At 42.1% G+C, this 23,391-nt stretch overlaps 1 protein-coding gene across 1 annotated transcript in view; it reads left to right on the forward strand.

Annotated features, from left to right (window-relative positions):
• Window positions 1-23,391, forward strand: part of RICTOR (RPTOR independent companion of MTOR complex 2) — a 3,179,211-nt gene that overhangs the window by 1,997,312 nt on the left and 1,158,508 nt on the right. Inside the window, exons 26-27 of the mRNA XM_044069875.1 lie at window positions 13,126-13,235; window positions 13,463-13,550. Of these exons, the coding sequence (XP_043925810.1) occupies window positions 13,126-13,235; window positions 13,463-13,550 (198 nt within the window). The remainder of the gene's footprint in view (window positions 1-13,125; window positions 13,236-13,462; window positions 13,551-23,391) is intronic.

Consider the following 23,391-nt stretch of genomic DNA (forward strand, 5'->3'; position numbering starts at 1 on the left):
TGATAAAGCAGTAATTACGTTTGTGAAACAGGACAGAACAAGAAAATCTGGAAATATTGGACTTGTTTTTACTTTTTTAAACTTTTAGAGGAGTCTAAGGCATATGCCCTACTTCATGTTGTTGATGTTCAGAGAATACTCAGGAGAGGGGGGAAGAGGAGGGAGGGAGTTGACTGTAAGTGAAAGAGAAGTTTTTCTAAACAGTATTGCTTAAGTGGTCCATGATTTTCTCTGCAAGTTATAAAGTGTTTTCAGTTAATTGTAATGGGGATACTAATGTAAATAGGTGCTTTTGTTTATTCTTTTTGTTTATTTCTCGCTTCTCCACTCTCTCTCCTTGTTTAGTTTCAAGAAATGTAGGTACTGCAATGTAAAAAAAAGAATCTGGTTAAAAGACCTTGACAAAATAAAAATAAGTGTGATTTTTCTCATCCTTGCATAGGGGAATGACTGTGTGTTAAAGCCTTTAGCTTTATATACTAACAAGTTTTGACAGTAAGCAAGGAAATGAAAAAGAATACTGAATATTAAAAGGTGTTTTTTTTTCTGGTAAACAGTCTTATGTCTGGTTCTCATGTCACCAGCAGACAATCTGATAAAGAGAAATGACTTGGAAAAATGTTTTCTGAAAGCATTTAGTGTTTTCCCAGCTGACAGAGCTATAAAAATAAGTCAGAAGCAGACAGCACTTAATAGAATCACAGGCTGTACCATGCGTCTTTCTGTTTAGCTCGCGTTTGTGTATGTGGCTGTCAGTTTAGAATTTATCTTCTTAAGGGGTGAAACTGCAAAATTTGAAGATGGACTTAGTTTATTGTGTTTTTATTAAGCTAATAGGTTTTAGGGCGGTATTGAGTGTTTGTGTGTATTTTTATTTTAGAGTTTTCAATAAAACAAAAGGTTTTGTAAAATGTGGCATAGGCTCAAATGGTGATGACAAGAAACAGTTGTATAAAAAAATAACCTGCCAAACAGTGCATGCATGTAACCCAAAAGATGGAAAATAAACACTTAACAGAAAAGCTGTTATTACATAAAAGGTGGGAATAATAATTCCTCGAGAGTATAATTCTTTCTATAATGTCTCCAAAAAAGGAGTAGTAGTGAACTATATTAAAAGAGGCACACTTGGAAAGAACTGAACATGTGAATTTGATAAAGAAAGGTTTTCAGGATGGTTATTCAGAGGAATACCTGGGGGTAAAGGAAGAGAGGGGTATTTATATTAATTGCAAGAGGAACTCCAATAGTAATAGAAGAGGGAAAAAAGACAGTAATGATAGATTGTAGTACTGAGGGGCTACTGGCAAGGGAGGAGGATTACACTGGCATGTATTTATATTCTACCAAAAACTGCTATAATAGAGCTAAAGAAAATTCTGGAAGAAATAATCAGCTTTCAGCAAGGAATGTTGCTTATAGGTGAGGACTGGAATTAGATTTGTGACAGTGAATATGCATCGGGGGGGGGGGGGGCAGAAAGGGAAATATAACAAAGGAGGGCAGATTTTTAAAGAAATTTATGAAAATATTTGGCACGGATGATGTGAATTTAGTACTAAGAATTCAGAGTGAATTTACATATTATTCCCCAAAATACAAAAACTGGATTAAGCTAGACAGAATTTACATTTTACAGGAACATGTGCATTTAATTGAATGTCTTGATACGCGCCCAATAACTATTTCAGGTCATGCGCCAATGTTAGCTAAAATAAAAACACGGGGTAATGGAAATAAAAATGAGACACTGGCTATTTCCCACCTATCTCTTGTAAAGAGAGGAATTTATGGAATAGGTAGTGGAAATTATTTAGGAGCTTTTAGAGAAAATAGAAACTTCTTCTGAAACTATAGCTAGAGAGTGGGATAAAATTAAAATGGTATTTAAAAATAGGGTGGAAATAAAAGAAAGGGAGATATGGTTAAGAAGTAACAAGAATAATTTAGAGGGACTGACATATATTAAAGTATTGCAAAATAGGGGGAATCTCACAGAACAAGAAGAGAAACAACTACAGAATGATAAACAGAAAATAAGGGACTACCTTGATAACATGCACGAGTTTAGAAAGATTTCTGTTTTGTTGAGCACAAAAACTTTTAGCACAACGCCTCAGACAACAGAAAGTAGAAAGGGCTGTCACCAAGCTTAGGGAGCCTATTACAAGGAAGATAACTAGGGATCCTGTAGAAGTGTTAGAAATGCTTCTGAAATTCTATGAAAGTCTTCATAAAGCAGAGAAATATGGAAGTCAAGAAAAGGTACAAATAGAAATCTTTATGGAAGAATTAAATATGCCAAAGCTAGAGGCAGAGGAGGCTGAATTACTAAGAGGCTAGGAGGAGATGAGATAAAAATGGTGATGTATAAACAATCTACAGGAAAGTCCCTCGGATTAGATGGTGTTCCTGTGGAAGTTTGGAAGCTAGGAAGGAAAACTGATGACAATCTGGAAGGTTTTGTTTAACACTATTTTAAGAGGAGAAATGCCAACATCCTGGAAGAAAGCGGTAGTAGCTGTACTACCAAAAAGGGTAAAGATCCATCAGATCCCGCTTCATATTGGCCCATTTCAATACTAAATCATGATTATAAAGTGTTTATCTATAATGGCTAAACAATCGGCAAATGTGATGTCAAAATTGATAGCTATGGATCAGTGTGGTTTTGTGGAGGAGAGGCAAACATTTGACAACATAAACAGAACAGTGGTGATCCAGAGGGAAGCAGAATGTAAGAAAATACCACTGTTGGTAAGTATTGATGCATAGACAGCATTTGACAGAGTGAGCTGGAATTTTGTGATAAGAGCAGTGAAAGCATTTGTATTTCCTGATAAAATTGTAAGGTTGATTATGAGGACAGATGAAGGATCAGAGGCGAAAATTACAGTGGGTGGGGTCCTCTTTGATAATCTCTGCTTAAGCAGAGGAACCAGGCAGGGGTGTCCTCTCACCAGTTTGTCATTTGCATTATGTTTAGAACCATTGACAAAGAAAATAAGGGACTCAGAAATTCATGGATATAATTGGTGTGGTAGTCAAGAAAAGCTTGCTCTATCTGCAGATGACATTATTTTATACCTGACAAAACCAGAAAGGGACATTACAGTGCTGTGGAACATACTGAGACAGTTTCAAAACTTTTTGGAATGTCAAATTAATGAAGCAAAAACAAAAGCAATAGCGGTAAGTTATGTACCCGCATACAGATTGGTTCAGCAGTATCCATATTTATGGGGACATGATGAAATGAAGTATTTAGGAGTATGGATTAAAAATGATACTGGCGTCACAGCTAAGGATATGTGGGAAGAAACTAAACAAAAGATAGTACAAAAGCTGAGAAAATGGAAGCTCTGTTGTATGGATATTGATAGTAAGATACAAGAAGTTAAAATAGTTTTAATCTCTTTAGTCTTGTAGAAGAAGAAGAAGAGGAGTTGCAGATAGCAATTAATAAAAAGATGAAAGATTTATATCTGGGAGGGGATGACGTCAAGAGTCAAGTGGGATAAGCTTATTCTTCCAATAGAACAGATTAGTGTTGAAGGGGTATTTCAGAGCAACACAGTTAAGGCTCCTCTTCATAGCACAAGCAGAAAACTATAATTCAAGGTGGAAAGAGATAATGAAACCGGGGTAAGCTCAAGTAACAGGGAGATACTTGGGTTTTGGATGCAGACCTTTAAGGAGAACAATAATCATACAGAATATTGTATTCATAAAGTAGGAGAAGGTCTTCTGAGAACTAAGCCAACATGGGAATAAAGAAAGGAGATTCTGCCGATAATGATGACTGCAATTAGGGATACAGACAATAAGCAAGAGAGGGTGGAATATTTTGGAAAAAACTGGCAAAGGAACCAAGGGTACTGGGTTCAAATGACTAGAAAAGGAAAGGTAATAGAAGGGGAAGATTCCAAGAACTTATTTGGACTGCAGGCTAAAGATTGCCTTCCATATCAAGGATTGATATCAGAGTTTAGGCAAAGGGAAAGAAATTGGGGGGGGGTCCTAAACAAAAGACCAGCATTGGTAGAGTTTTTAGGAGAGTCTAGAACATAATTTGCCATTAAGAAAGAAATAATTAGTAGAGCATATAACATATTGCATGATAACTATAAGAATCAATCAGAGGAGGTTAGGAAGGACTGAGAAGAGAGGTTAGATAAGCAATTCACAAAGAAACAATGGGGAAGGATATATGTATGTCTCCCAAATATGCAACAAAATCTAGATGATTTCAGATCTTTGCATGGAACTGCTTACATAGGTATTTTTATACTCCAATCAGACTTCAAATAATTTTTCCTCAGGTAGACAGCAAATGTTGGAAGCGTAATGGGACAGAAAGAGGTAACTGGGAACATGTTTTCTGGGAGTGTAATGAGTTGGTAGACTTTAAAGATACCTTGCAGACTGCTCTGTTGGAGATGCTGGGTGAGCAAGTTGGAGTGACTAGGGAAACTCGCAAACTCAGACTTGCCTAGACATAGTAAGGCCTTGCTGAGTCTAATTATGATGGCTGCCAGAAAAGCAATTACTAGAAAATAGAAATCAAAGTCTAAACAAACTTTACTAGAAGTAGTGAAGATAGTAACAGAGTTAAAACAACTGCAACTAGGATCTTTAGAAAAAGGTAGGAGCAAATTACATAGGAAAAAATGGGAACTGTGGGATGAAATACTTGCAGAAGAGGAACGAGGTTTAAAAGAAGACAGGATTTGAATGAGCTTATGTAATGGCTGACTTAACAGTGACTGGATATATTAAAAGTGATGTATAATGTTTGCAGCTGTAGTTGTGTCGGCATGGTTTGGAATGTATAATGTTTGCAAGTGAGATTGTGTCACTGTGGTTTATTGTCATTTATGTAATTGTAATATGGCCTATGTCATACATAATTTAATAAATACGTTTCTTACTTAAAAAAAAAAAAAAACTTTGAGCTTTCCTGAGGAACAAGACAGGGATGCCTACTGTTGTGACCATTTTGTTTGCATTTTAATTAGAGCCCATGGTGGAATGCATAAGAAATATGGGACTAGGCAGATCTACAATTAGGAGTGAAGAATAAGTATTATACCATGACCCCCCCAAAACGTGCACGCTGATTGGCCAGCGTGCACATTGTAAATTGAGTTATACTAATGGAAAAAAGGTCCGGTCGCCCGGACTTTTTTCCATTAGTATAACTCTACTGTCTCGCTATGTTAAATGGGTTTAACATAGCGAGGCAGCTTTAAAATAAGCAACTGAGATCTCCGTTGCTTATTTTAAAGCTCTCTCGCTATGCTAAACCCATTTAACATAGCGAGACAGTTTTTTAAAAAAAAAGCAACGGAGAAAGCAAGATCTCCATTGCTTTTTTTACTGTTTCGCTATGTTAAATGGGTTTAACATAGCGAGACAGTTTTAAAATAAGCAACGGACATCTCCATTGCTTATTTTAAAACTGTATCACTATGTTAAACCCATTTAACATAGCAAACAGTAAAAAGCAACGGAGATCTTGCTTTCTCCGTTGCTTTTGCTCAACTCTGATGTACTGCGCAGGCGCGTACATCAGAACTGCCGCGGATGCCAGACATCTGCGGAAGGGCAGTAAACAGGCATTATACTATGCCATTATTTAAGAAAAGTAATAGTTTCTTTTCTTAAATAATGTCATGGTATAATAGCAATAACCCACTTCTGGGTGTGGGTAATGCTGTATTTACCCACGGTTGGCTTTGTTTGGTCCCTCGGGCTTCGCCCTCGGGACCAAACCACGCCAACCATGGGTAAATCCAGCATTACCCACACCCAGGCGTGGGTTATTGCTATAATCTCATTGTATGCTGCTGATAATCTTATGTAATTGAGTAGACTGAACAGGATATCATGAAACTGAGTTTCTTAACAGCTTTTGAAGACATTTTGGCATGTAAAATAAGCCAAGACAAAACTACAAAGTTTATTCTTCACAAACCAGTTTAATTTCAGAATATTCCCATCAAAAAAGATCCAGTGAAATATCATAGGGATCTGGTTTAATGAAAATATGATAAATTCAGTACAGAAAACTACTATGCAGGAATGCATAAAGAGGAAAAAACATATTCCTTTAAAATTAAACCGGGGTATGCAAGCAGTAAAAGCTTATATTTTACCTCTGTTATTATACTTATAGCAATTCTGCTGTCATTTCTTCCTAGGTAAACTTGATGAAAGAGTTTAACAGGATAGTCACAAATACTGTCAGGGATTTTGTATGGGAGGGGCAGAGACCATAGGATAGCTTGGGCCAAAGTCTGTTCCCTTATAGAGAATGGAGGACTTGGACTCACAGATCCCACAGTAACACAGTGAATGTGGCAGATTTAAAATTATTATATCTATTACACACAGGGGGACTGTGAAGTACCCTGGAAAGTTATGTTGTATGATTAAGGGGAAATAAGCTGTTAGCCGAGTCATGTAGGAATGTGGACAGTAAAAAAGGAAGGGAAATATAACCATAGTACCCCCCTCCCCCCTGAATTTCAGAATAAGGCTAGAAAATTGCAGGTTGGCTTGGAAAATTGGATTTTCAAAGTGCCAGTTGTATTTTTGGGAACAGATTAGGTTAGTCAGTTGATGGGAACAAGCAAAGCAACACTAGTTATTGGGCAGCTCTAGAGAGCAGGAGGTGGTCAGTTGAAAAGTGAACAAGTTGGAGGCCAAAATATTTTAGAAAAGAATGCGGCACTGGTCGGATTTCAAGTAAAACTTAAGAGATTATCTTCGATCATTATGTGAGTTTAAGTATTTTAGAGATGTCGATAATGCATAAACATGATGCTTTATTTGATGAACCCTTCTTATTTTTCTGTTTTAGTTGAGGGGAGTGGGTGGTCCTGAATGTAGAGTTGCCTTTTTTGATGTTTCAGTGCTGTTGTTACTACCTTTTAGTGTGCTGAAGATGTCCTTCATGGATGCATCTGCAGTCATAACAACTGGGTTGTCCTGTCGTCAGGCAGCCCTTCGGTCAGCCGGATTCCAGAGTCCGGGTCCGGGTCCGGCTTCGGCTGATGTCGCACTTCACCCGACGTCATCTCTGCTGGTCTTCGGGTATAAAGGCATCAGCCGACGCCATTTTCCTCAGTCTTTCTTGCTGCGTGGCGCCCGAAGCAGAAGCTGTTCGCAAGTGCCGGTCGGTCAGATCCAGAGATTACTACTACCGAATACTACTTCGAAGACTTCTAAAAGCTAAGTACCCCGTTGGGGACTCTTTCTTGCTTCAGCCGATGTCAGAAAAAGTCAATAACTGTTTAACTTGTGGGAAACAAATACCTCATAAAGATTTCCACTCTTACTGTTTGCCTTGTTTAGGCCCAGACCACAACGTAGCAGCCTGTTCAGCCTGTGCCTCATTCAACCGAGCGCTTAGGCGTCGGTCGGAGTTTGCTGAACAGTTTTTCGGCTCAGATTTTGCATACATTATGCCGTCGGATCCTCCGACTACCCAGATTGTTAAAAAACGCAAAGAAAAAGACCGACACTCGCGGTCCGTGGTTTCGGCCGAAACCATGGTTAAGCAAACCGCGAGTGTCTCGGTTTCGGCCGAAACCGAGAAAACTGATCAAAGCACAGCTGAATCAATGACTACTACTGAGGCTCCTGCTACCTTACTTGAATCGGCCTCAGAAATCTTACCTACAGTGGTTACTAGTGACTTATCAGACACCATCCCTTTGGATGTCTCTACCCCAGCACGTGGTGCTGCTAGGCCTCCTGCAGCCATGTCTATTAAGGCCTTTACCAGGGCTAAAGCAGCCAAATCTTCTAAATCAGTGCCTGTTAAACCCCTCTAGTTCACAAATGCTTACTCTGGCAGAAGATTTAATATCCTTAATTAGGGGATCTCAATCTCACCCAGACAGGGCCTCTCAGCCCCCAGAAAAGAGACCTAGAGCAGAGCCCCCCGAGCCTGTGTCCTCTGATGATTCCGCGGAGGACTCAGATATTACAGACCAGCCAGAGGCTCATTTCTCCAATTATGAAGACTCAGATGCTGAAGAATCCATTCCAGCTGCTTCCCCACCAGAAGAATTCTCCTTTGGGGAAACCTTACATGCCATGCGAGAACAATTCCAATGGCAGGAACAGGATTTCTCAGATTCCAGAAAAAGACTTAGGACTTTTCTGCACCTTCCACAACACAGGCCTTTAGCTATACCCCCTGTCCTCTCTGTTGTGGACGATGCATTTAATGATGTCTGCACTGTACCAGATACCTTACCTCCAGCCCCTGCCAAACCAGACAGATTTTACAGGGTTCCAGACACTCATCATCACTTATACAAGGCCCCACTTGCAGACCCCGAAACTATATCCCAGGGGCCTAAGGCAGTAGCCTCGACCACAGCAAAAAACCCTATCCCTTCTCAAAGGGAAGCCAGGTCTTTAGACAGATGGGGCAAAAAGGTTTACACCTCCGCTACTCTCTCAGCTAGAGCTTTAAATTGTCAGTTTCACATGATACAATACCAAGAGTTTATGCTTGATCAGTTAACTAAAAAGCTATCCTCTGATGACTCTATAGATAAGAAATATATATTAGAAATGGTAAATAACATACAACAGGTTAGTAACCATTCCTTAAAATGTGGCTATGATGCACTGGAGGCTTCATTTAGATCAGCCATGACTGGCACAGTGATAAGAAGACATGCATGGCTGAAGGAACAGGTCTTACCGGATCATGTTAAAGCTAAGTTATTAGATGCACCTATGGATAAGGCCAGTTTGTTTGGTACACCTGCCCAGCAGGTAATGAAGAAAATGGAAGAAAAGGCAAAATCTGTACAAACGGTTAAAGATTTCTTGCAGGTTCAACCCCCAAGGTTTAGCAGGAACTGGCCTGCCAAAATTGGTCCTTTCCTGACTCCACAAGATCCCAAAGGGGCAGGAATAGACGTCCCAGAGGCAGAAATCAATCCGGAGGGGGTGCCTACAGAGGACGACAGTGGCAAGGTAATAACAGAGGCACAGACACAGCCACTGCCACTACAACAGCACAGTGACTTGATTCTAACTCCGCCTACCAGGGAACAAATAGCAGCACCATTAGGCGGAAAATTAACCTTATTTTCGAAGAACTGGCACTATATCACAAAAGACAAGTGGATTTTGCAAACCATAGACCAAGGATACCGGTTCCACTTCCACACTTTACCAGTCAAAAGAGGAATGCCAAACCTGCCTCCAAATAAAAAAACAGAAGCTCTACAGCAGATAATGCAACTAACAAAGATGAGAGCTGTGGAAAGAGTGCCAATAACAGAACAAGGCAAAGGATTCTACTCCAGACTATTCCTAGTTCCAAGAAAGGAAAAAGTTGGAGACCTATTCTCGACCTGTCCACCTTAAATACATACATCATTGTCCCAAAATTCAAAATGCTGACCCTACAGCAACTTCTACCCATGCTGGGCAAGGAGTGCTGGCTGGTAACTCTAGATCTCAAGGAGGCATACCTGCACGTCCCCATACGACCAATTTGCAGAAGATACCTCAGATTTCTTGCAGGATCAGAGCACTATCAATTCTCAGCATTGCCCTTTGGCTTATCTACTGCGCCCAGAGTATTCACAAAATGCCTGGCATCAGTAATCGCCCACTGCAGACTACAGGGAATCCAAATTTATCCATACCTGGACGACTGCCTGCTACAGGGGACAACAAAAGCAAGCTGACAACAGATTTACAAAGGGTCATTTACTTGCTACAAGCACTGGGATACACAGTCAATTTACAAAAGTCAAGGCTGATACCATCCCAAACAAGGACATTCTTGGGCGCGGAATTGGACACAGTAAAACAAATGGCATTCCTAACTGCAGAAAAACAAAAAGAACTCCCTCTTTACTTCTTGGCACTAACAAAACAGAACAAGCTAACAGCAAGAAAAGTTCTACAGGCCTTGGGCTTCATGGCATCCTGCATAATCTTGGTTCCACATGCCAGACTGCATATGAGAAAACTACAGTGGTACCTAAACAATTTATGGTCCCAACACAGGCACAGCCTAGAAGCAGAAATTCCTCTAATCCCATGTCTAAAACAGGAGTTCCTATGGTGGGCTCAAGCATGCCAGTCAAATCCAGGCCTACCCTTTCACAACTATCAAGCAAGCCAAACCATCACAACAGACGCCTCAGACCTAGGATGGGGGGCTCACATGCTGGACAAATGCGTACAAGGATTGTGGACACAGGACCATCTCCATCTGCACATCAACCTAAAAGAAATGCTGGCAGTAAAACTGGCAATCCAAAAATTCAGACCATTCCTCAAAGCAGGCCATTTGATGATAAGGACAGACAACACCACAGTCATGTGGTACATCAACAAACAGGGAGGCACTCATTCATACCCCCTATGCAGAATGACTTTGGACCTTTGGAACCTGGCGCTCAGCTACAACATCCAGTTACAGGCAATATTCGTACCAGGAAAGGAGAATACTCTAGCAGACATGTTAAGCAGAACCACCTTGGATGCTCACGAATGGATGCTACACCCGGACATCTTCAAGGCCATCTCAAAGAAATGGGGAATGCCACAGATAGATCTATTCGCTTCCCCTCTCAATCACCAGCTCAAAAAATTCTGCACAAGGACATTCCACCCACTTGCATGGAAAGTGGACTCGCTCTCCTTCAGCTGGAAAGGTCTGACAGCATATGCATTCCCACCTCTTCCCTTGATACAGAAGGTATTACTAAAAATCAAGGAGGGAACGTCCAAGGATACCCCTGATAGCTCCAAACTGGCCAAGACAACACTGGTACCCATTGCTGAGGAGCATGTCTCGGGACAAAATGTGGTCAATACCCCTGATGCCTTTGATGTTAACTCAGAACAACTACAGCATCATGCATCCAAACCTAAAAACGTTGCAACTGACTGCATGGAACATCACATAGCAGCAACTAATCCAGAGCTTTCCCAAAGGATTAAAGACATTATCCTTGAAGCCCGCAGACCTTCAACAAGAAGGAACTATGCAGGAAAATGGAAAAGGTTTGTCATTTGGAGTGCTGAAAGAGGAAAAGATGTGTCGAATATAGACATTGCTAACATTCTGGAGTATTTGGCAGAGCTTCTACATACAGGCCTGTCCTATTCCTCCATCAAGATACATGCATCAGCTATTTCAGCAGAATACAGCTTTGATCCACCTGTCTTTTCACATCCTTTACTCAGGCAGTTCCTCAGAGGGATCAAGAATGTAAAACCTCCTAGGAAACCACCATTGCCAGCTTGGGATTTGAACTTTGTGCTGGAAAAGTTGACACTCGCACCTTTTGAACCAGCAGCAACAGCAGACCTGCAGCATCTATCGTGGAAAACTGCTTTCCTACTGGCAATAACCTCAGCAAGAAGGGTTTCTGAACTTCAGGCCCTAATGGCAGTACAACCCTTCCTAATCTTCCACCAAGATAGAGTGCCTAAGGTGGTATCCAGAGTGTCTTTAAACCAGGCAATCCACCTACCTACCTTCTTCCCAAACCCACAAAACAGAGGGGAAAGAATGCTGCATACCTTGGATGTACATAGACAGCTACGCTACTACCTGGACAAAACAAAAAGTAAGAGAAAAACTGACCAGCTGTTTGTAGCCTATGCAACAGGAAGGGAAGGAAAAGCGATTTCCGAACAGACAATCTCCAAATGGATAGGAAATTGCATACGATTCTGTTACTCCTTTCATGGAAAACCAATTCCACAGAACATAAGGCCTCATTCTACAAGGGCAACAGCCACTACCACAGCCTTCTTACGAGGAGTGGCAACCAAGGACATTATTGAGGCGGCTACTTGGACCTCCGTGCATACATTTGCCAAGCATTATAATTTACCTCTGTATTCCAGATCCCGAGCAGGGTTTGCCACTGCTGTACTGCAAGGGATCCTAACCACACCATAATCTATTCTTCCTCCTCCCTAGTTGGCTATGGTATTCTACCCAGTTGTTATGACTGCAGATGCATCCATGAAGGACATAGTACAGTTTTGTACCTACCATAAATGTAGATGTCCGAACTGGATAGCATCTGCAGTCAGGATTACCCTCCCTCCTTCCCCTCTGTGGTACTCCTAGGGTATTTACCCTCCTAATAGCTAGCTGGCGGGGGGGAGTCTCTTATGGTGTATTTGTTTGTATATATGTACATACATGCTTATTTTTTGTGTTGCCTTCTATCTTTTTGGAAACATTGGCATTTACCCAAAATTTAGCCTTCCAAGAGGGCAACTGGCATCTGGGGCAAGAAACACTGAGGAAAATGGCGTCGGCTGATGCCTTTATACCCGAAGACCAGCAGAGATGACGTCGGGTGAAGTGCGACATCAGCCGAAGCCGGACCCGGACTTTGGAATCCGGCCGACCGAAGGGCTGCCTGGCGACAGGACAACCCAGTTGTTATGACTGCAGATGCTATCCAGTTCGGACATCTACATTTATGGTAGGTACAAAACTGTACTTTTCATGTAATATGGTTTGAATTTTGGTTTTCACATTTTCCTGCGTTGTTCTATTCTCAGGCTATTTTGTTTTTTGTATGCTTGGCATAACTTTCAGCTGTTGCCTCATTTTTCATCTGTTCCTCATAAAATTTGTGGTTTTCTGGCAAACCATTGAGAATTGGAGTCTAAATCACAGAAATTTGAATTTCAGGCTTCATATACATGTTAATGCAAAAACTGTTATTCCAGCAACTTTCTAAGGTTATAAGAGTAGCATTTAAAATCTGTCCCTGACTTTGGGCATTTGGTCTCCCCATTATTTTGTCAAGAGCTATTGCACCAATAGTTTGAGAGTAGAATGCATAGTTATATGTACTGTGTCATTCCATCTTTGGCTCTGGTCTTGGCTGAAAAGGGTCCCACTTGCCCAGGTAATGCATAAATGGTTAACAATTTTGTTTACTTTTTGTCCAGATTAAATGTACTGACATGTTCAGTGTTTTCTTTTTGCTGTACAACGTCATTACTACCCTTGTAGCTTAGAGTATTTCTTCATTAACATTGAAAGTAAAGGCAAAACATGTTTTTTGTAAGTATATTAATTTTAAGTTTTTCCATTTTTAGGAGTATAATCTGAAATATGTTGATCTAATAGAAGAGCAGCTTAATGAAGCACTCACCACTTACCGCAAACCAGTTGATGGGGATAATTATGTTCGTCGAAGCAACCAAAGGTAATTTTTTAGATTTGGTCAGGAGGGAAGAATCTAACCGCATCTATACTTTGAAAATACGTTTTTAAAAGTAAACATCTGCTGTCTGCAGTAAAAATGTTACTGCAAATTAAAAATAGTTTATTATGGTGGTTCACAAACTGTTTTTATATTTCATACTGTTCTTTAATCGTGTCTGAGATTTTAAAAATATTTCATTGTAATTTGTATGTTTTTTTCTTTCTTAGATTACAAAGGCCTAATGTTTACTTGCCAGTACACTTGTATGGTCAGCTGGTGCACCAGAAAACAGGCTGTCATTTACTTGAAACACAGGTGAGGGCTGTGGCAGACAAAAAAAATTATAGTAGTTTGTGGCATTTAGAAATTGTAGTCTGTTGGACCATTGTTATGTTTTACCGGAATTCTTACAAGTTAAAGTCCCCTAATATGTCTTCTTTTCTTTGGTTTCTGTGAAGTGTCTAAATAAAAACAAAAGTTATCTAATAAAAAAAATTAATAAATTTGCTCAAACAAATTAATAGAACAGATTGAATGGTGCTTCTTTAGGTTCTGCTTATTGGAATGTATTCGTTTAGTGTGAAGTTAGCCCTTTTTGTTTTCTTTCAGAATGTTGTTAGTCTTGTGTATTCCCCTTCTGTTACCCAGCAGGCCATCTTTTCTAAACATTTCCCTTTCTGAAGGGGTACTGCTCGGTACAGCAGCTGACTTCAAATATGTTTTTCTTCTTGTTTTACCTTTGTAAGTGTCATGGTCAGCTGTGCATAAAAGTGGGTAGAACTTCCATTCCTCATTCTTTCTTGCTGTATTCTGTGGTACAGAATTTTGCTGGCTTTGGAAGCTTTCTCTTCTGGTTTGACATTATTATTGCAATTTGATATATCTACTTGCAGTTTCATGTGAGCAGCTTTTGCTATTTGTGATTTTGCTGTGCCAGAAGTGTCATTCTGTAAATGCGTCTGCAGCAAAAATGGCAGCTGATGGCCAGATCCTGGTCTTACATGCATTAATTTTTGCTACCAGTACTAGTACTATGATTGGATGGGAGAAAGGAAGTTCACCCCAGGGATCACATCAGTCGCCCTGCTAGACAGGGGTCCAGGGAAGAAATAGCCAGGGAATTGTTATGGCTAGGCTTGTATAGGCCCTAGGGCCGATAGCCTAGTACCAACCTATGAACCAACTGTTTATCAGTTAATTTGCATTTTTCCCCCAAACATTCTTTTGGAGGGGCAGTGCTATTCTGTGTTAGCTTCTGTAAAATGAGTAGAAAGGGGAGTCTGAGATCAAACACCATTTTTTAAGGAAAGGTAATGACGTTCGAGAACAACCACTGTTCTTTAAACAAAGGTGATGAGTTCATTCTTTGCCATTTTGTTTTTTAAACTGAAAACAGCACAAGTTCAAGGACTGTGATGGTTTGTCTCCTTTGGCAGTGTGTTCTGAAAAAGACTGTTTTTGAGATTGCAGGCTTTAGATTACTTTGCATCGCTTTGACAGCAGAAAAAGATTGTACACCTATGTAGTTTGTTGTGCAAGTGTATTCAGTATTCCCATCTCTTCTATCTCTGCCGCCTTCCACATTACCTTTTCTTCACCTGACATGCTGTCTTGAATGTCTCTGTGGAGTCCATGTCCACCATCCGTTCTAGTAGTCCTCACCGTAGGTCATGCACATCTCTCTCTGTGAAGAAGTCCTTTCAGAGATCCAAGGAATAATTGTTCCATACTTGTTATGAACAGGAAACAAGTTGTACTAGAGAATTTGACTGTCCAAAATTACTCCACATGATTCTGCTCCTGTTACTTCCAGCTAAGTTCGCACGTAAATCTGACTTTTAAAAAGATCTAAAAAAAAACTTTACTAATACCCTTACTTTGCCGTGGTTTGGACTTGAGTCTAATGGCAACATTAAGTATTTCTATGGCTCCCCTTAAATTGCAGTACAACACCCTGCTGTCATGTTACCATTCAAGGACTACTTGAATGTCTTCATCTTTGGAGGAAGAATGTGTTTGCAAACCTTTCTCTAGGGCTGCACTTGACGGATCTCATAGGTAAGTACTAGCATCTATATCGTAACATCGACAGCTTAGGTTGTCGAATCCTAAAACATTGACACCTAAGCATTGAAAGCTAACAATAGCGAACAGCCACATCATCAAATTCTTTCCATAGTAAAGAATTCGGGTGGTTGTCCATAAACAAAATACCCCCCTAACTAAATATACCAACTCCGAAATCGTTCTACATTAGGGAAAGGGCAAATCTCCAATAACAGTCATGCAAATTCTTTCCCGAGGAAAGAATTTGATGATATGGCCGTTCGCTATTGTAAGCTTTCGACGCTTAGGTGTCAATGATTAACCATTCGACAGCCTAAGCTGTCGACAATTCAGTAGGAACCCAAGTACTAGGCTGATGACCACAGGGGCCTTTTTAAGCTTAGCTACAGATCTCAGGTGAGAATCAAGCTCTGTACCTTTTCTCTGTGAGGTTAACACGTTAACTGTTATGCCAAGCCTCACAGTTACTTGCATACCCAAGTATTGGTGTGGAAAAATTTAAGACCATTGGGAAATGATAGGCTCTTTTTTGAATAAAACTAAGTGGGATGTCCTGTACAATGTAGATGATTGTTCAGAGCATGCTCCCCTATATAGGTTAAACTCGATTTTTTTGGAAAGTGTATATAGTTTTGTGTGTTAGCTGTGAGTTAAAAGGTATGTGGGGGGGTGGCTAAAATTTATTTAGTGTTTTGTTTCTTAAGTGATATTGACTCACAAATTCTGTAAATTGTGACGCTGGTTCAGAGACGAGAAACCGACACTTCCTACAAGATCAGCCTGCCAGGTACTAGTGTGTGCATGTATGTTGCAAGTTGGAAATGTATACTCAAGAAGAACTTGTCAGTTGTAATACTTGAAAGTAATGGCTTTTTAACAGAATGGCTGCTTTGTCAATATTGATGTGGAATATAAATGGTTTTCAAATAGAGACAAAATGTGAACAGTGTTGAATTATATCAAGAAGTGTAGGTTGCAAGTTATCAGTGTTACAAGAAACACCCGTAGAGAGAAGTGAACATATGAATGTCAAAAGGGAAGGATTTCATGGTGGACATTCAGCAGACTATCAGGGACAAAGGAAAAGGGAGGTAATAATACTGGTATCTGATGTCATTTTCATTCATTCCTTGACGTGTGGGTTTCGGATTCAGTCTCGGATCCGACTTAGCCGTTTTCCAATGTCAAGATTTGATGTTCAGACTCCTCCTCTTCATCCCATAATGCCTCCTTTCCCCAAAATGTCTCAGATCTCATTTGCTGCTCAGCGAAGAAGCATCGGGATTAAGTTGCTCCAGTGTTAACTTCTGTACTTTGTCGTTGTCTTATCGCTCCTCCTTCTCCTTTCACTTCTAATTCCTTCTTAGTACTTCATTACATATATATAAAAAAGCCACCTTTTATAGTCTTAAAGTTAATTTAAAGTTAGTAGTTTTCTCAGGTTTCTTCCATTTGTCCAGTCTCTCTCTCTCTCTCTCTCTATCTCTCTCTCTCCCTATCTCTCTCTCTCCCCCCTCCCTTTCTTCCTTTATCTTATATTTTCTGGTTTATTATGGCTGCTAAACGTTTCTGTATTGTTGTCCGCATATGTAATTTGGCAGCATAGAATGGTAGTCTGTAGGATGACGTTGGTGGTCAAGAAGAAGTGGAAGAGGAGTGTGAGGACAGTGCGAAGGATTAAATGGTAAAAGCTGAAAAAGGGTGATTGTGAAGTGAGTTCACAGAAGAGTTAAGACAGGCACTGGAGGGGGGCAGTGAAGAGTTACTGAATAGCTGGGTAACTACAGCTGAGCTGGTAAGGTGAGACAGCTAGAAAGGTGCTTGGTGTGACATCTGGACAGAGGAAGGAGGTCAAGGAGACCTGGTGGTGAAATGAAGTACAGGAGAGTATGCAGAGGAAGAAGCTGGCGAAGAAGAAGTGGAATTGTCAAATAGATGAAAAAAGTAGACAGGAGTATAAGGAGATGAGGTGCATGGCAAAGAGAGAGGTGGCGAAGGATAAGGCATATGGAGAGTTGTATGAAAGGTTGGACACTAAAGAGGGAGGAAAGGACCTGTACCAATTGGCTAGACAGAGGGACCGAGCTGGGAAAGATGTACAGCAGGTAAGGGTGATAAAGGGTAGTGAGGGTAACGTACTAACAAGCGAAGAGAGTGTGTTAAGCAGATGGAAAGAGTACTTTGAGGGGCTGATGAATGAAGAGAATGAGAGAGAGAGAGAGAGAAGATTGGATGATGTGGGGATAGTGAATCATGAAGTGAAACAGATTAGCAAGGAAGAAGTAAGGACAGCTATGAAGAGGATTGTGTCTTTCGGCTTTTCCTGGTTAGCGGTCGCCACAGTGGAACTCCGGTCCGCTAATGATTGGCAGTAGATTTTTATGTGCTGGCTTGCCGGGCCTAACGCACAACCTTCAACGAAGGAACGCCCATTCACGCATGTCACCACACAGAAGACGCTCTAACTGAGAATCGAACAGGCAACGTCTAACTGTGAGGCGACAACGCTACCGCAGCACCACCACCGCAGCCACACAGCTATGAAGAGGATGAAGAATGGAAAGGCTGTTGGCTCAGATGACATACCCAGTGGAAGCATGGAGGTGCTTCGGAGAAATGGCAGTGGAGTTTTTAACCAAATTGTTTAATGAAATCTTGGAAAGTCAGAGGGTGCCTGAGGAGTGGAGAAATGTGTCTTGGTACCTATCTTTAAGAATAAGGGTGATGTGCAGAACTGTAGTAACTACAGAGGGATAAAATTGATCAGTCACAGCTTGGTTATGGGAAAGAGCAGTGGAAGCTAGATTAAGAAGGGAGGTGATGATTAGTGGTCAGCAGTATGGCTTCATGGCGGGAAAGAGCACTACAGATGCAATGTTTGCTCTGAGAGTGTTGATGGAGAAATATAGAGAAGTTCAGAAGGAGTTGCATTGTGTCTTTGTGGACTTAGCGAGGAGTTGTGGTATTGTATGAGGAAGTCGGGAGTGGCAGAGAAGTATGTAAGTGTGGTACAGGATATGTACAAGGGTAGTGTGACAGTGGTGAGGTCTGCGTTGGGAGTGACGGATGCATTTAAGGTGGAGGTGAAATTACATCAAGGATCAGCTCTGAGCCCTTTCCTATTTGCAGTGGTGATGGACAGGTTGACAGATGAGATCAGACAGGAGGCCCTGTGGACTATGATGTTTGCAGATGACATTGTGATCTGTACTGAGAGTAGGGACCGGGTTGAGGAGACCCTGGAGAGGTGGAGATATGCTCTAGACAGGAGAGGAATGAATGTCAGCAGGACTATGACAGAATATATGTGTGGGAAAGAGAGGGAGGATAGAGGAATGGTGAGGATGCAGGGAGTAGAGTTGGCAAAGATGGGATGAGTTTAAGTACTTGGGATTAACAGTTCAGAGTAATGGTGAGTGTGGAAGAGAGTTGAAGAAGAGAGTACAGGCAGAGTGGAATGGGTGGAGAAGAGTGTCAGGAGTGATTTGTGACAGACGGGTACCAGTAAGAGTGAAAGGAAAGGTCTACAAGAGGGTAGTGAGACCAGCTATGTTATATGGGTTGGAGATGGTGGCATTGACAAAAAGGCAGGTGTCAGAGCTGGACGTGGCAGAGTTAAAGATGTTAAGATTTGCACTGGGTGTGATGAGGATAGACAGGATTAGGAATCAGTATATTAGAGGGTCAGCTCAGGTTGGACGGTTTGGAGACAAAGCCGGAGAGGTGAGATTGCATTGGTTTGGACATATGCTGAGGAGGGATGCCGAGTATGTTGGGAAAAGGATGTTAAGGATGGAGCTGCCAGGTAACAGGAAAAGAAGGCCTAAGATAAAGTTTATGGATGTGGTGAGAGAGGACATGCAGGTGGTTGGTGTGACAGAGCAAGATGCAGAGGACAGGAAGAAATGGAAACAGATGATCCACTGTGGCGACCTCTAATAGGGACAGCCAAAAGAGAAGATGGCTGATAAACCTTTGGGTTTTAAAAAATGCACTTCCTGTGGGCATAAAAATCTCTTGTCTGATGCCCACAGAGAGTGCATGTACTGTCTAGGCCCTGCTCACTTAGACAGTTCATGTGAGGATTATGGTGGTTTTAATCCGCGTGCTGTCACAGACTGCTGCAATAAGTTGGTTTTCAAGGACTTACTTCCCCTTCCACTCCTTCTACATCCTCCACTTTAGGGGCTCAAACCCCCATTATAAAGCCCAAGGAAACCAGGGAACACAGGAAGAATTCCCCTGAGCGTTCCTGTTCAGAACCACCTAGAAAGGCACCAAAACCCTTAGATCCAAAGCCCTCTGATCCAGTGATTGTGCTGTCTGCTCCCTCAGCTCCTCATACTTCAACTCTATCCTCGGAGCAGAGTGTTTCGGCTTAGAGCTCTCCTCCCAAGGAGGCCTCACCCAAGACAGTGTCCAGACCACCTTCCATATCCTCCTCTGTCAAGTCTGCATGGAACTTGTCGAAACGCATGCTGGTTAGACTGATGAGACAATTTCTCAAGGCACAGATTCAGATAGGGGTACTGCTGGCTCTGTCCTCTTTTGGATCCGTGAGCAGACATTCCCCCTTTCTTCCTGTTGCTCCTTCTCTGATCTGATCTCCTGCTTCGGAGTTGGGTCTGATGGCCCTGAGAACCGAGATGTTGGATCCCAGAGTGGCTTCCACATTGAATCTAACATTTTCCCTGTCGCACTTGGCTCCTGTGGCTTCTGGGTCGAGTGCTTCTTGGAGCCATAGCTTAGACATCAAGTCCGGGGGTTGACTTCAACTCCAAGGTTTTGTTGTTTCCCCTTGGAGCCTCAGCATTCAGTAGCTCGGCCCTGACTCCTCTCTTGGAGTGGAGGGTGGTGGTGGTATGGGAGAAATCTGATCTTCGTGTTTCACTGTTGCAGTCATCACATTTGGGTTATCCCTGCCAGGATAGCCGTCAGCCGGCCCGAATACCCGAGGCTTAGCATTTCTGCGTCGACTGCTGTTGCTTGAGGACTGATGTCAGGTCGTCAATAGTATAAAGTAAAGCAGCTGACGCCATTACATCAGTCTTTCTTGCCATGAAGCCCGAAGCAGAAGCAGTTTGCACAGGTGCTGGTTGGCCGCTAACTGAGGTTTCATTTCCGAATTGAAGTTGGAGTCTTCTGAAGCTAAGCACCTCGTTGGGGATCCTTTTTTCTTGCACTAACCGATGTCCGTAAAAGTTAACAATTGTTTCACCTATGGAAAGCAAATACCACACCAAGACTTCCACTCTTACTGTGTCACTTGTTTAGGCCCAGACCACGATGTCCCCCTTTTTCGCTTCTCTGCTTTGTTCAACACCAGAACTATCCATTGTCGGGCCCTTATTGTAGCCATATACTTTCATTTACAGTCTTCAAATTCAGATATGGCTTCGGTAAGTCATCCGACAGCAGGTCTTCCGAAAAAAAAAAACGTAAAGATTAAAGACAGAGACAGACCACACAGGGTCCGCACAGGTCCAAACCGTTAAGCTAGTCGTCAGTCCTCCAGTACTCAGTGAGGTGTGTTTGCAGCCCCTGTTGCCCGCTTCTCTTGATTCGCAGGCCACTACCAAGACCCTTTCAGAGTCTGGTATGTCACAAAACTCTTCTTCGACTAAGGATCCTGTGGTCATCTCTACCTTGGATGGGTCCAGAGCCGCTGAGCAGGCACCGGCTTCCAAGGAAGTCCTTTGCACTACCGAATCTGGACACAAACTGACGCCTTCTTTCGCGGCTATAATTCTTTCAAAAACAACCAACTTTCTTAGGCCCAGAGTTTGAACCACACCCAAGAAACTGACAACCCACTCTCAGGCGCCTGCTACCTTGCCTCAGTCTCAAATGTTTAAAATAGCAGAAGACCTTATTATGCTGATCAGGGGAAGCCAAGCTACCCCCAAAAAGGAAAAGAGATCTGTCCCCTGTACTTTTGTCTGAACAAGAGTCAGATGAATCTGATGCATCTGACTATGAAGACATGCAACCCCTCTCCACTTATGTGGACTCTAATGCAGAGGACTCCATTCCTTCAGCCTTTCCTCCAGGGAATTTTTTCCTTTTAGGAAACCCTGCATACTTTAAGGAGCATTTTCAATGGGAAAGTCAGGACTACCCTCAGTCTAAAAGGAGACTCAGGAAATTCTTAGATCTTCGCAACACAGACCCTTAGCCATCCCCCCCAGTCCTGGGTGTTGTGGAGGATGTTTTCCTTGAAGCCAACTTGACTCCTGATACCCTACCTCCTGCTCCCAGAAAACCTGACAGGTACTATAGAGTCCCTGACTCACACAAATATCTTTTTAAAAATCCAACAGCTGACCCTGAGGTCATTTCTCAAGGGCCAAAAGGAATTAAAGCAACCTCTGCTAAGAATCCCACACCCTCAGACATGGATTCCCGAGCATTAGACAGATGTGGTAAAAATGTATACACCTCAGCTACTCTTGCTATCAGGGTACTGAGTTGTCAGTTCCATATGCTGAAATTTCAGCAGCATACCCTGGAGCTCCTTAAACAAAAAATGTCTTCCCTTCCTGCTTGGGCAGAATCTAAAAACCTACAAGAATTAATGCATTCTGCAAGCCACGTAACTAAACAACATTTTCACTGTGGTTTTGACGCCCTAGAAGCTTCTTGCAGGGCAGCAGTCACTAGATCTGTCATTAGAAGACATGCATGGCTTAAGGAACAACCCCTGTCAGACCATGTCAAATCTAAATTGTTGAATGCCCCCTTGCACAAAGACAACTTATTAGGTACTAAGACAGAAGAGGTACTAAAAAAGATGGAAGAAAAAGCAAAATCTGTGCAAACAGTTAATGATTTCTTACAAGTTCAGCCCCTAGGTTCAGCAGGCATTGTCCCTCCAAGCAGTGGTCCTTTCCTGCTCTGAGTAAACCAGCCTAGCCTAGGCCCTGTGGAAACAGACCACCCAGACAGCAGCCCCAAGGAATGCAGAGATCTAAGCAGTGGACTACCTCCACTTCAAAACCAGGGAGTTCTAAGCCTCCCTCTTATGGTAAGAACTCACAAAGACTCACCTCCTCCTCTCCCCCCTCTGCCTGCCCTCACTTACTACACCTAGGAGGAAAACTCTAATTTCACTCAAGCACCTGGGCTACCATAACCAAGGACCAATGGTTCTGAACATTGTGTCTCAGGGATGCAGTTTCTCCTTCCATACCCTTCCAACCCCAAAAGGGTTCCCAAATCTACCACCAAATCAGTGGGCAGATGCTCAAAAGGAAATCCTTTTCCCTTCTCTCTGTGAGAGCAGTAGAGCACGTTCCTGCAGAACAGATAAGCCACGACTTCTACTCCAGACTTTTTCTGATGCCCAGAAAAGAGGGCACCTGGTGCCCCATCCTCAATCTATCACTTCTAAACACCTTCCTGGTGATCCCAAAATTCAAATTGCTCACCCTCCAGCAGCTGCTACCCATGTTCTCCAAGGATGCTTGGCTAAACACCCTAGATCTAAACGAAGCCTACCTCCACATTCCTATCACGGAATCATGCAGGAAATATCTCCTCTTCAGGGCAGGATCTCAACACTTTCAGTTCGCTGCACTTCCCTTTGGCTTATCTACAGCTCCCAGAGTTTTCACAAAATGTCTGGCTCCGGCCATTGCCTTTTGCCGACAAAGAAATATTCAAATTTACCCGTACTTAGATGACTTCCTTATTCAGGCAGACAGCCAGGAAAAGCTACTCAGGTACCTGGCCTTTGTAAAGACACTACTAACCTCCCTAGGATACACAATCAATGAAAAGAAATCCAAACAGATGCCCACCCAAAGGATAATCTTCCTGGGAGCAAGTCTGGACACAGCATCCCAGATGGCATTCCTTACACCAGAAAAACAAATTTTCCTGACAACTTACTTCTCACAACTAGCCACCAGGCCCCCGCTTATCTGCAAGGAAGATCCTGCAAAGTCTGGGGTTCGTGGCATATTGCATACTACTCATTCCTTGTACCAGACTGCACATGAGGAAACTTCAGTGGTACCTAAAGAGCCTTTGGTGTCAACACTCTCAAGACCTGGAAACTCTTCTGCATATAATGCCTTGCCTCAGAAAG

Source organism: Protopterus annectens, chromosome 1.part0, assembly GCF_019279795.1.
Source record: "Protopterus annectens isolate FY-2018-M chromosome 1.part0, PAN1.0, whole genome shotgun sequence".
NCBI classification, from domain to species: Eukaryota; Metazoa; Chordata; order Ceratodontiformes; family Protopteridae; genus Protopterus; species Protopterus annectens.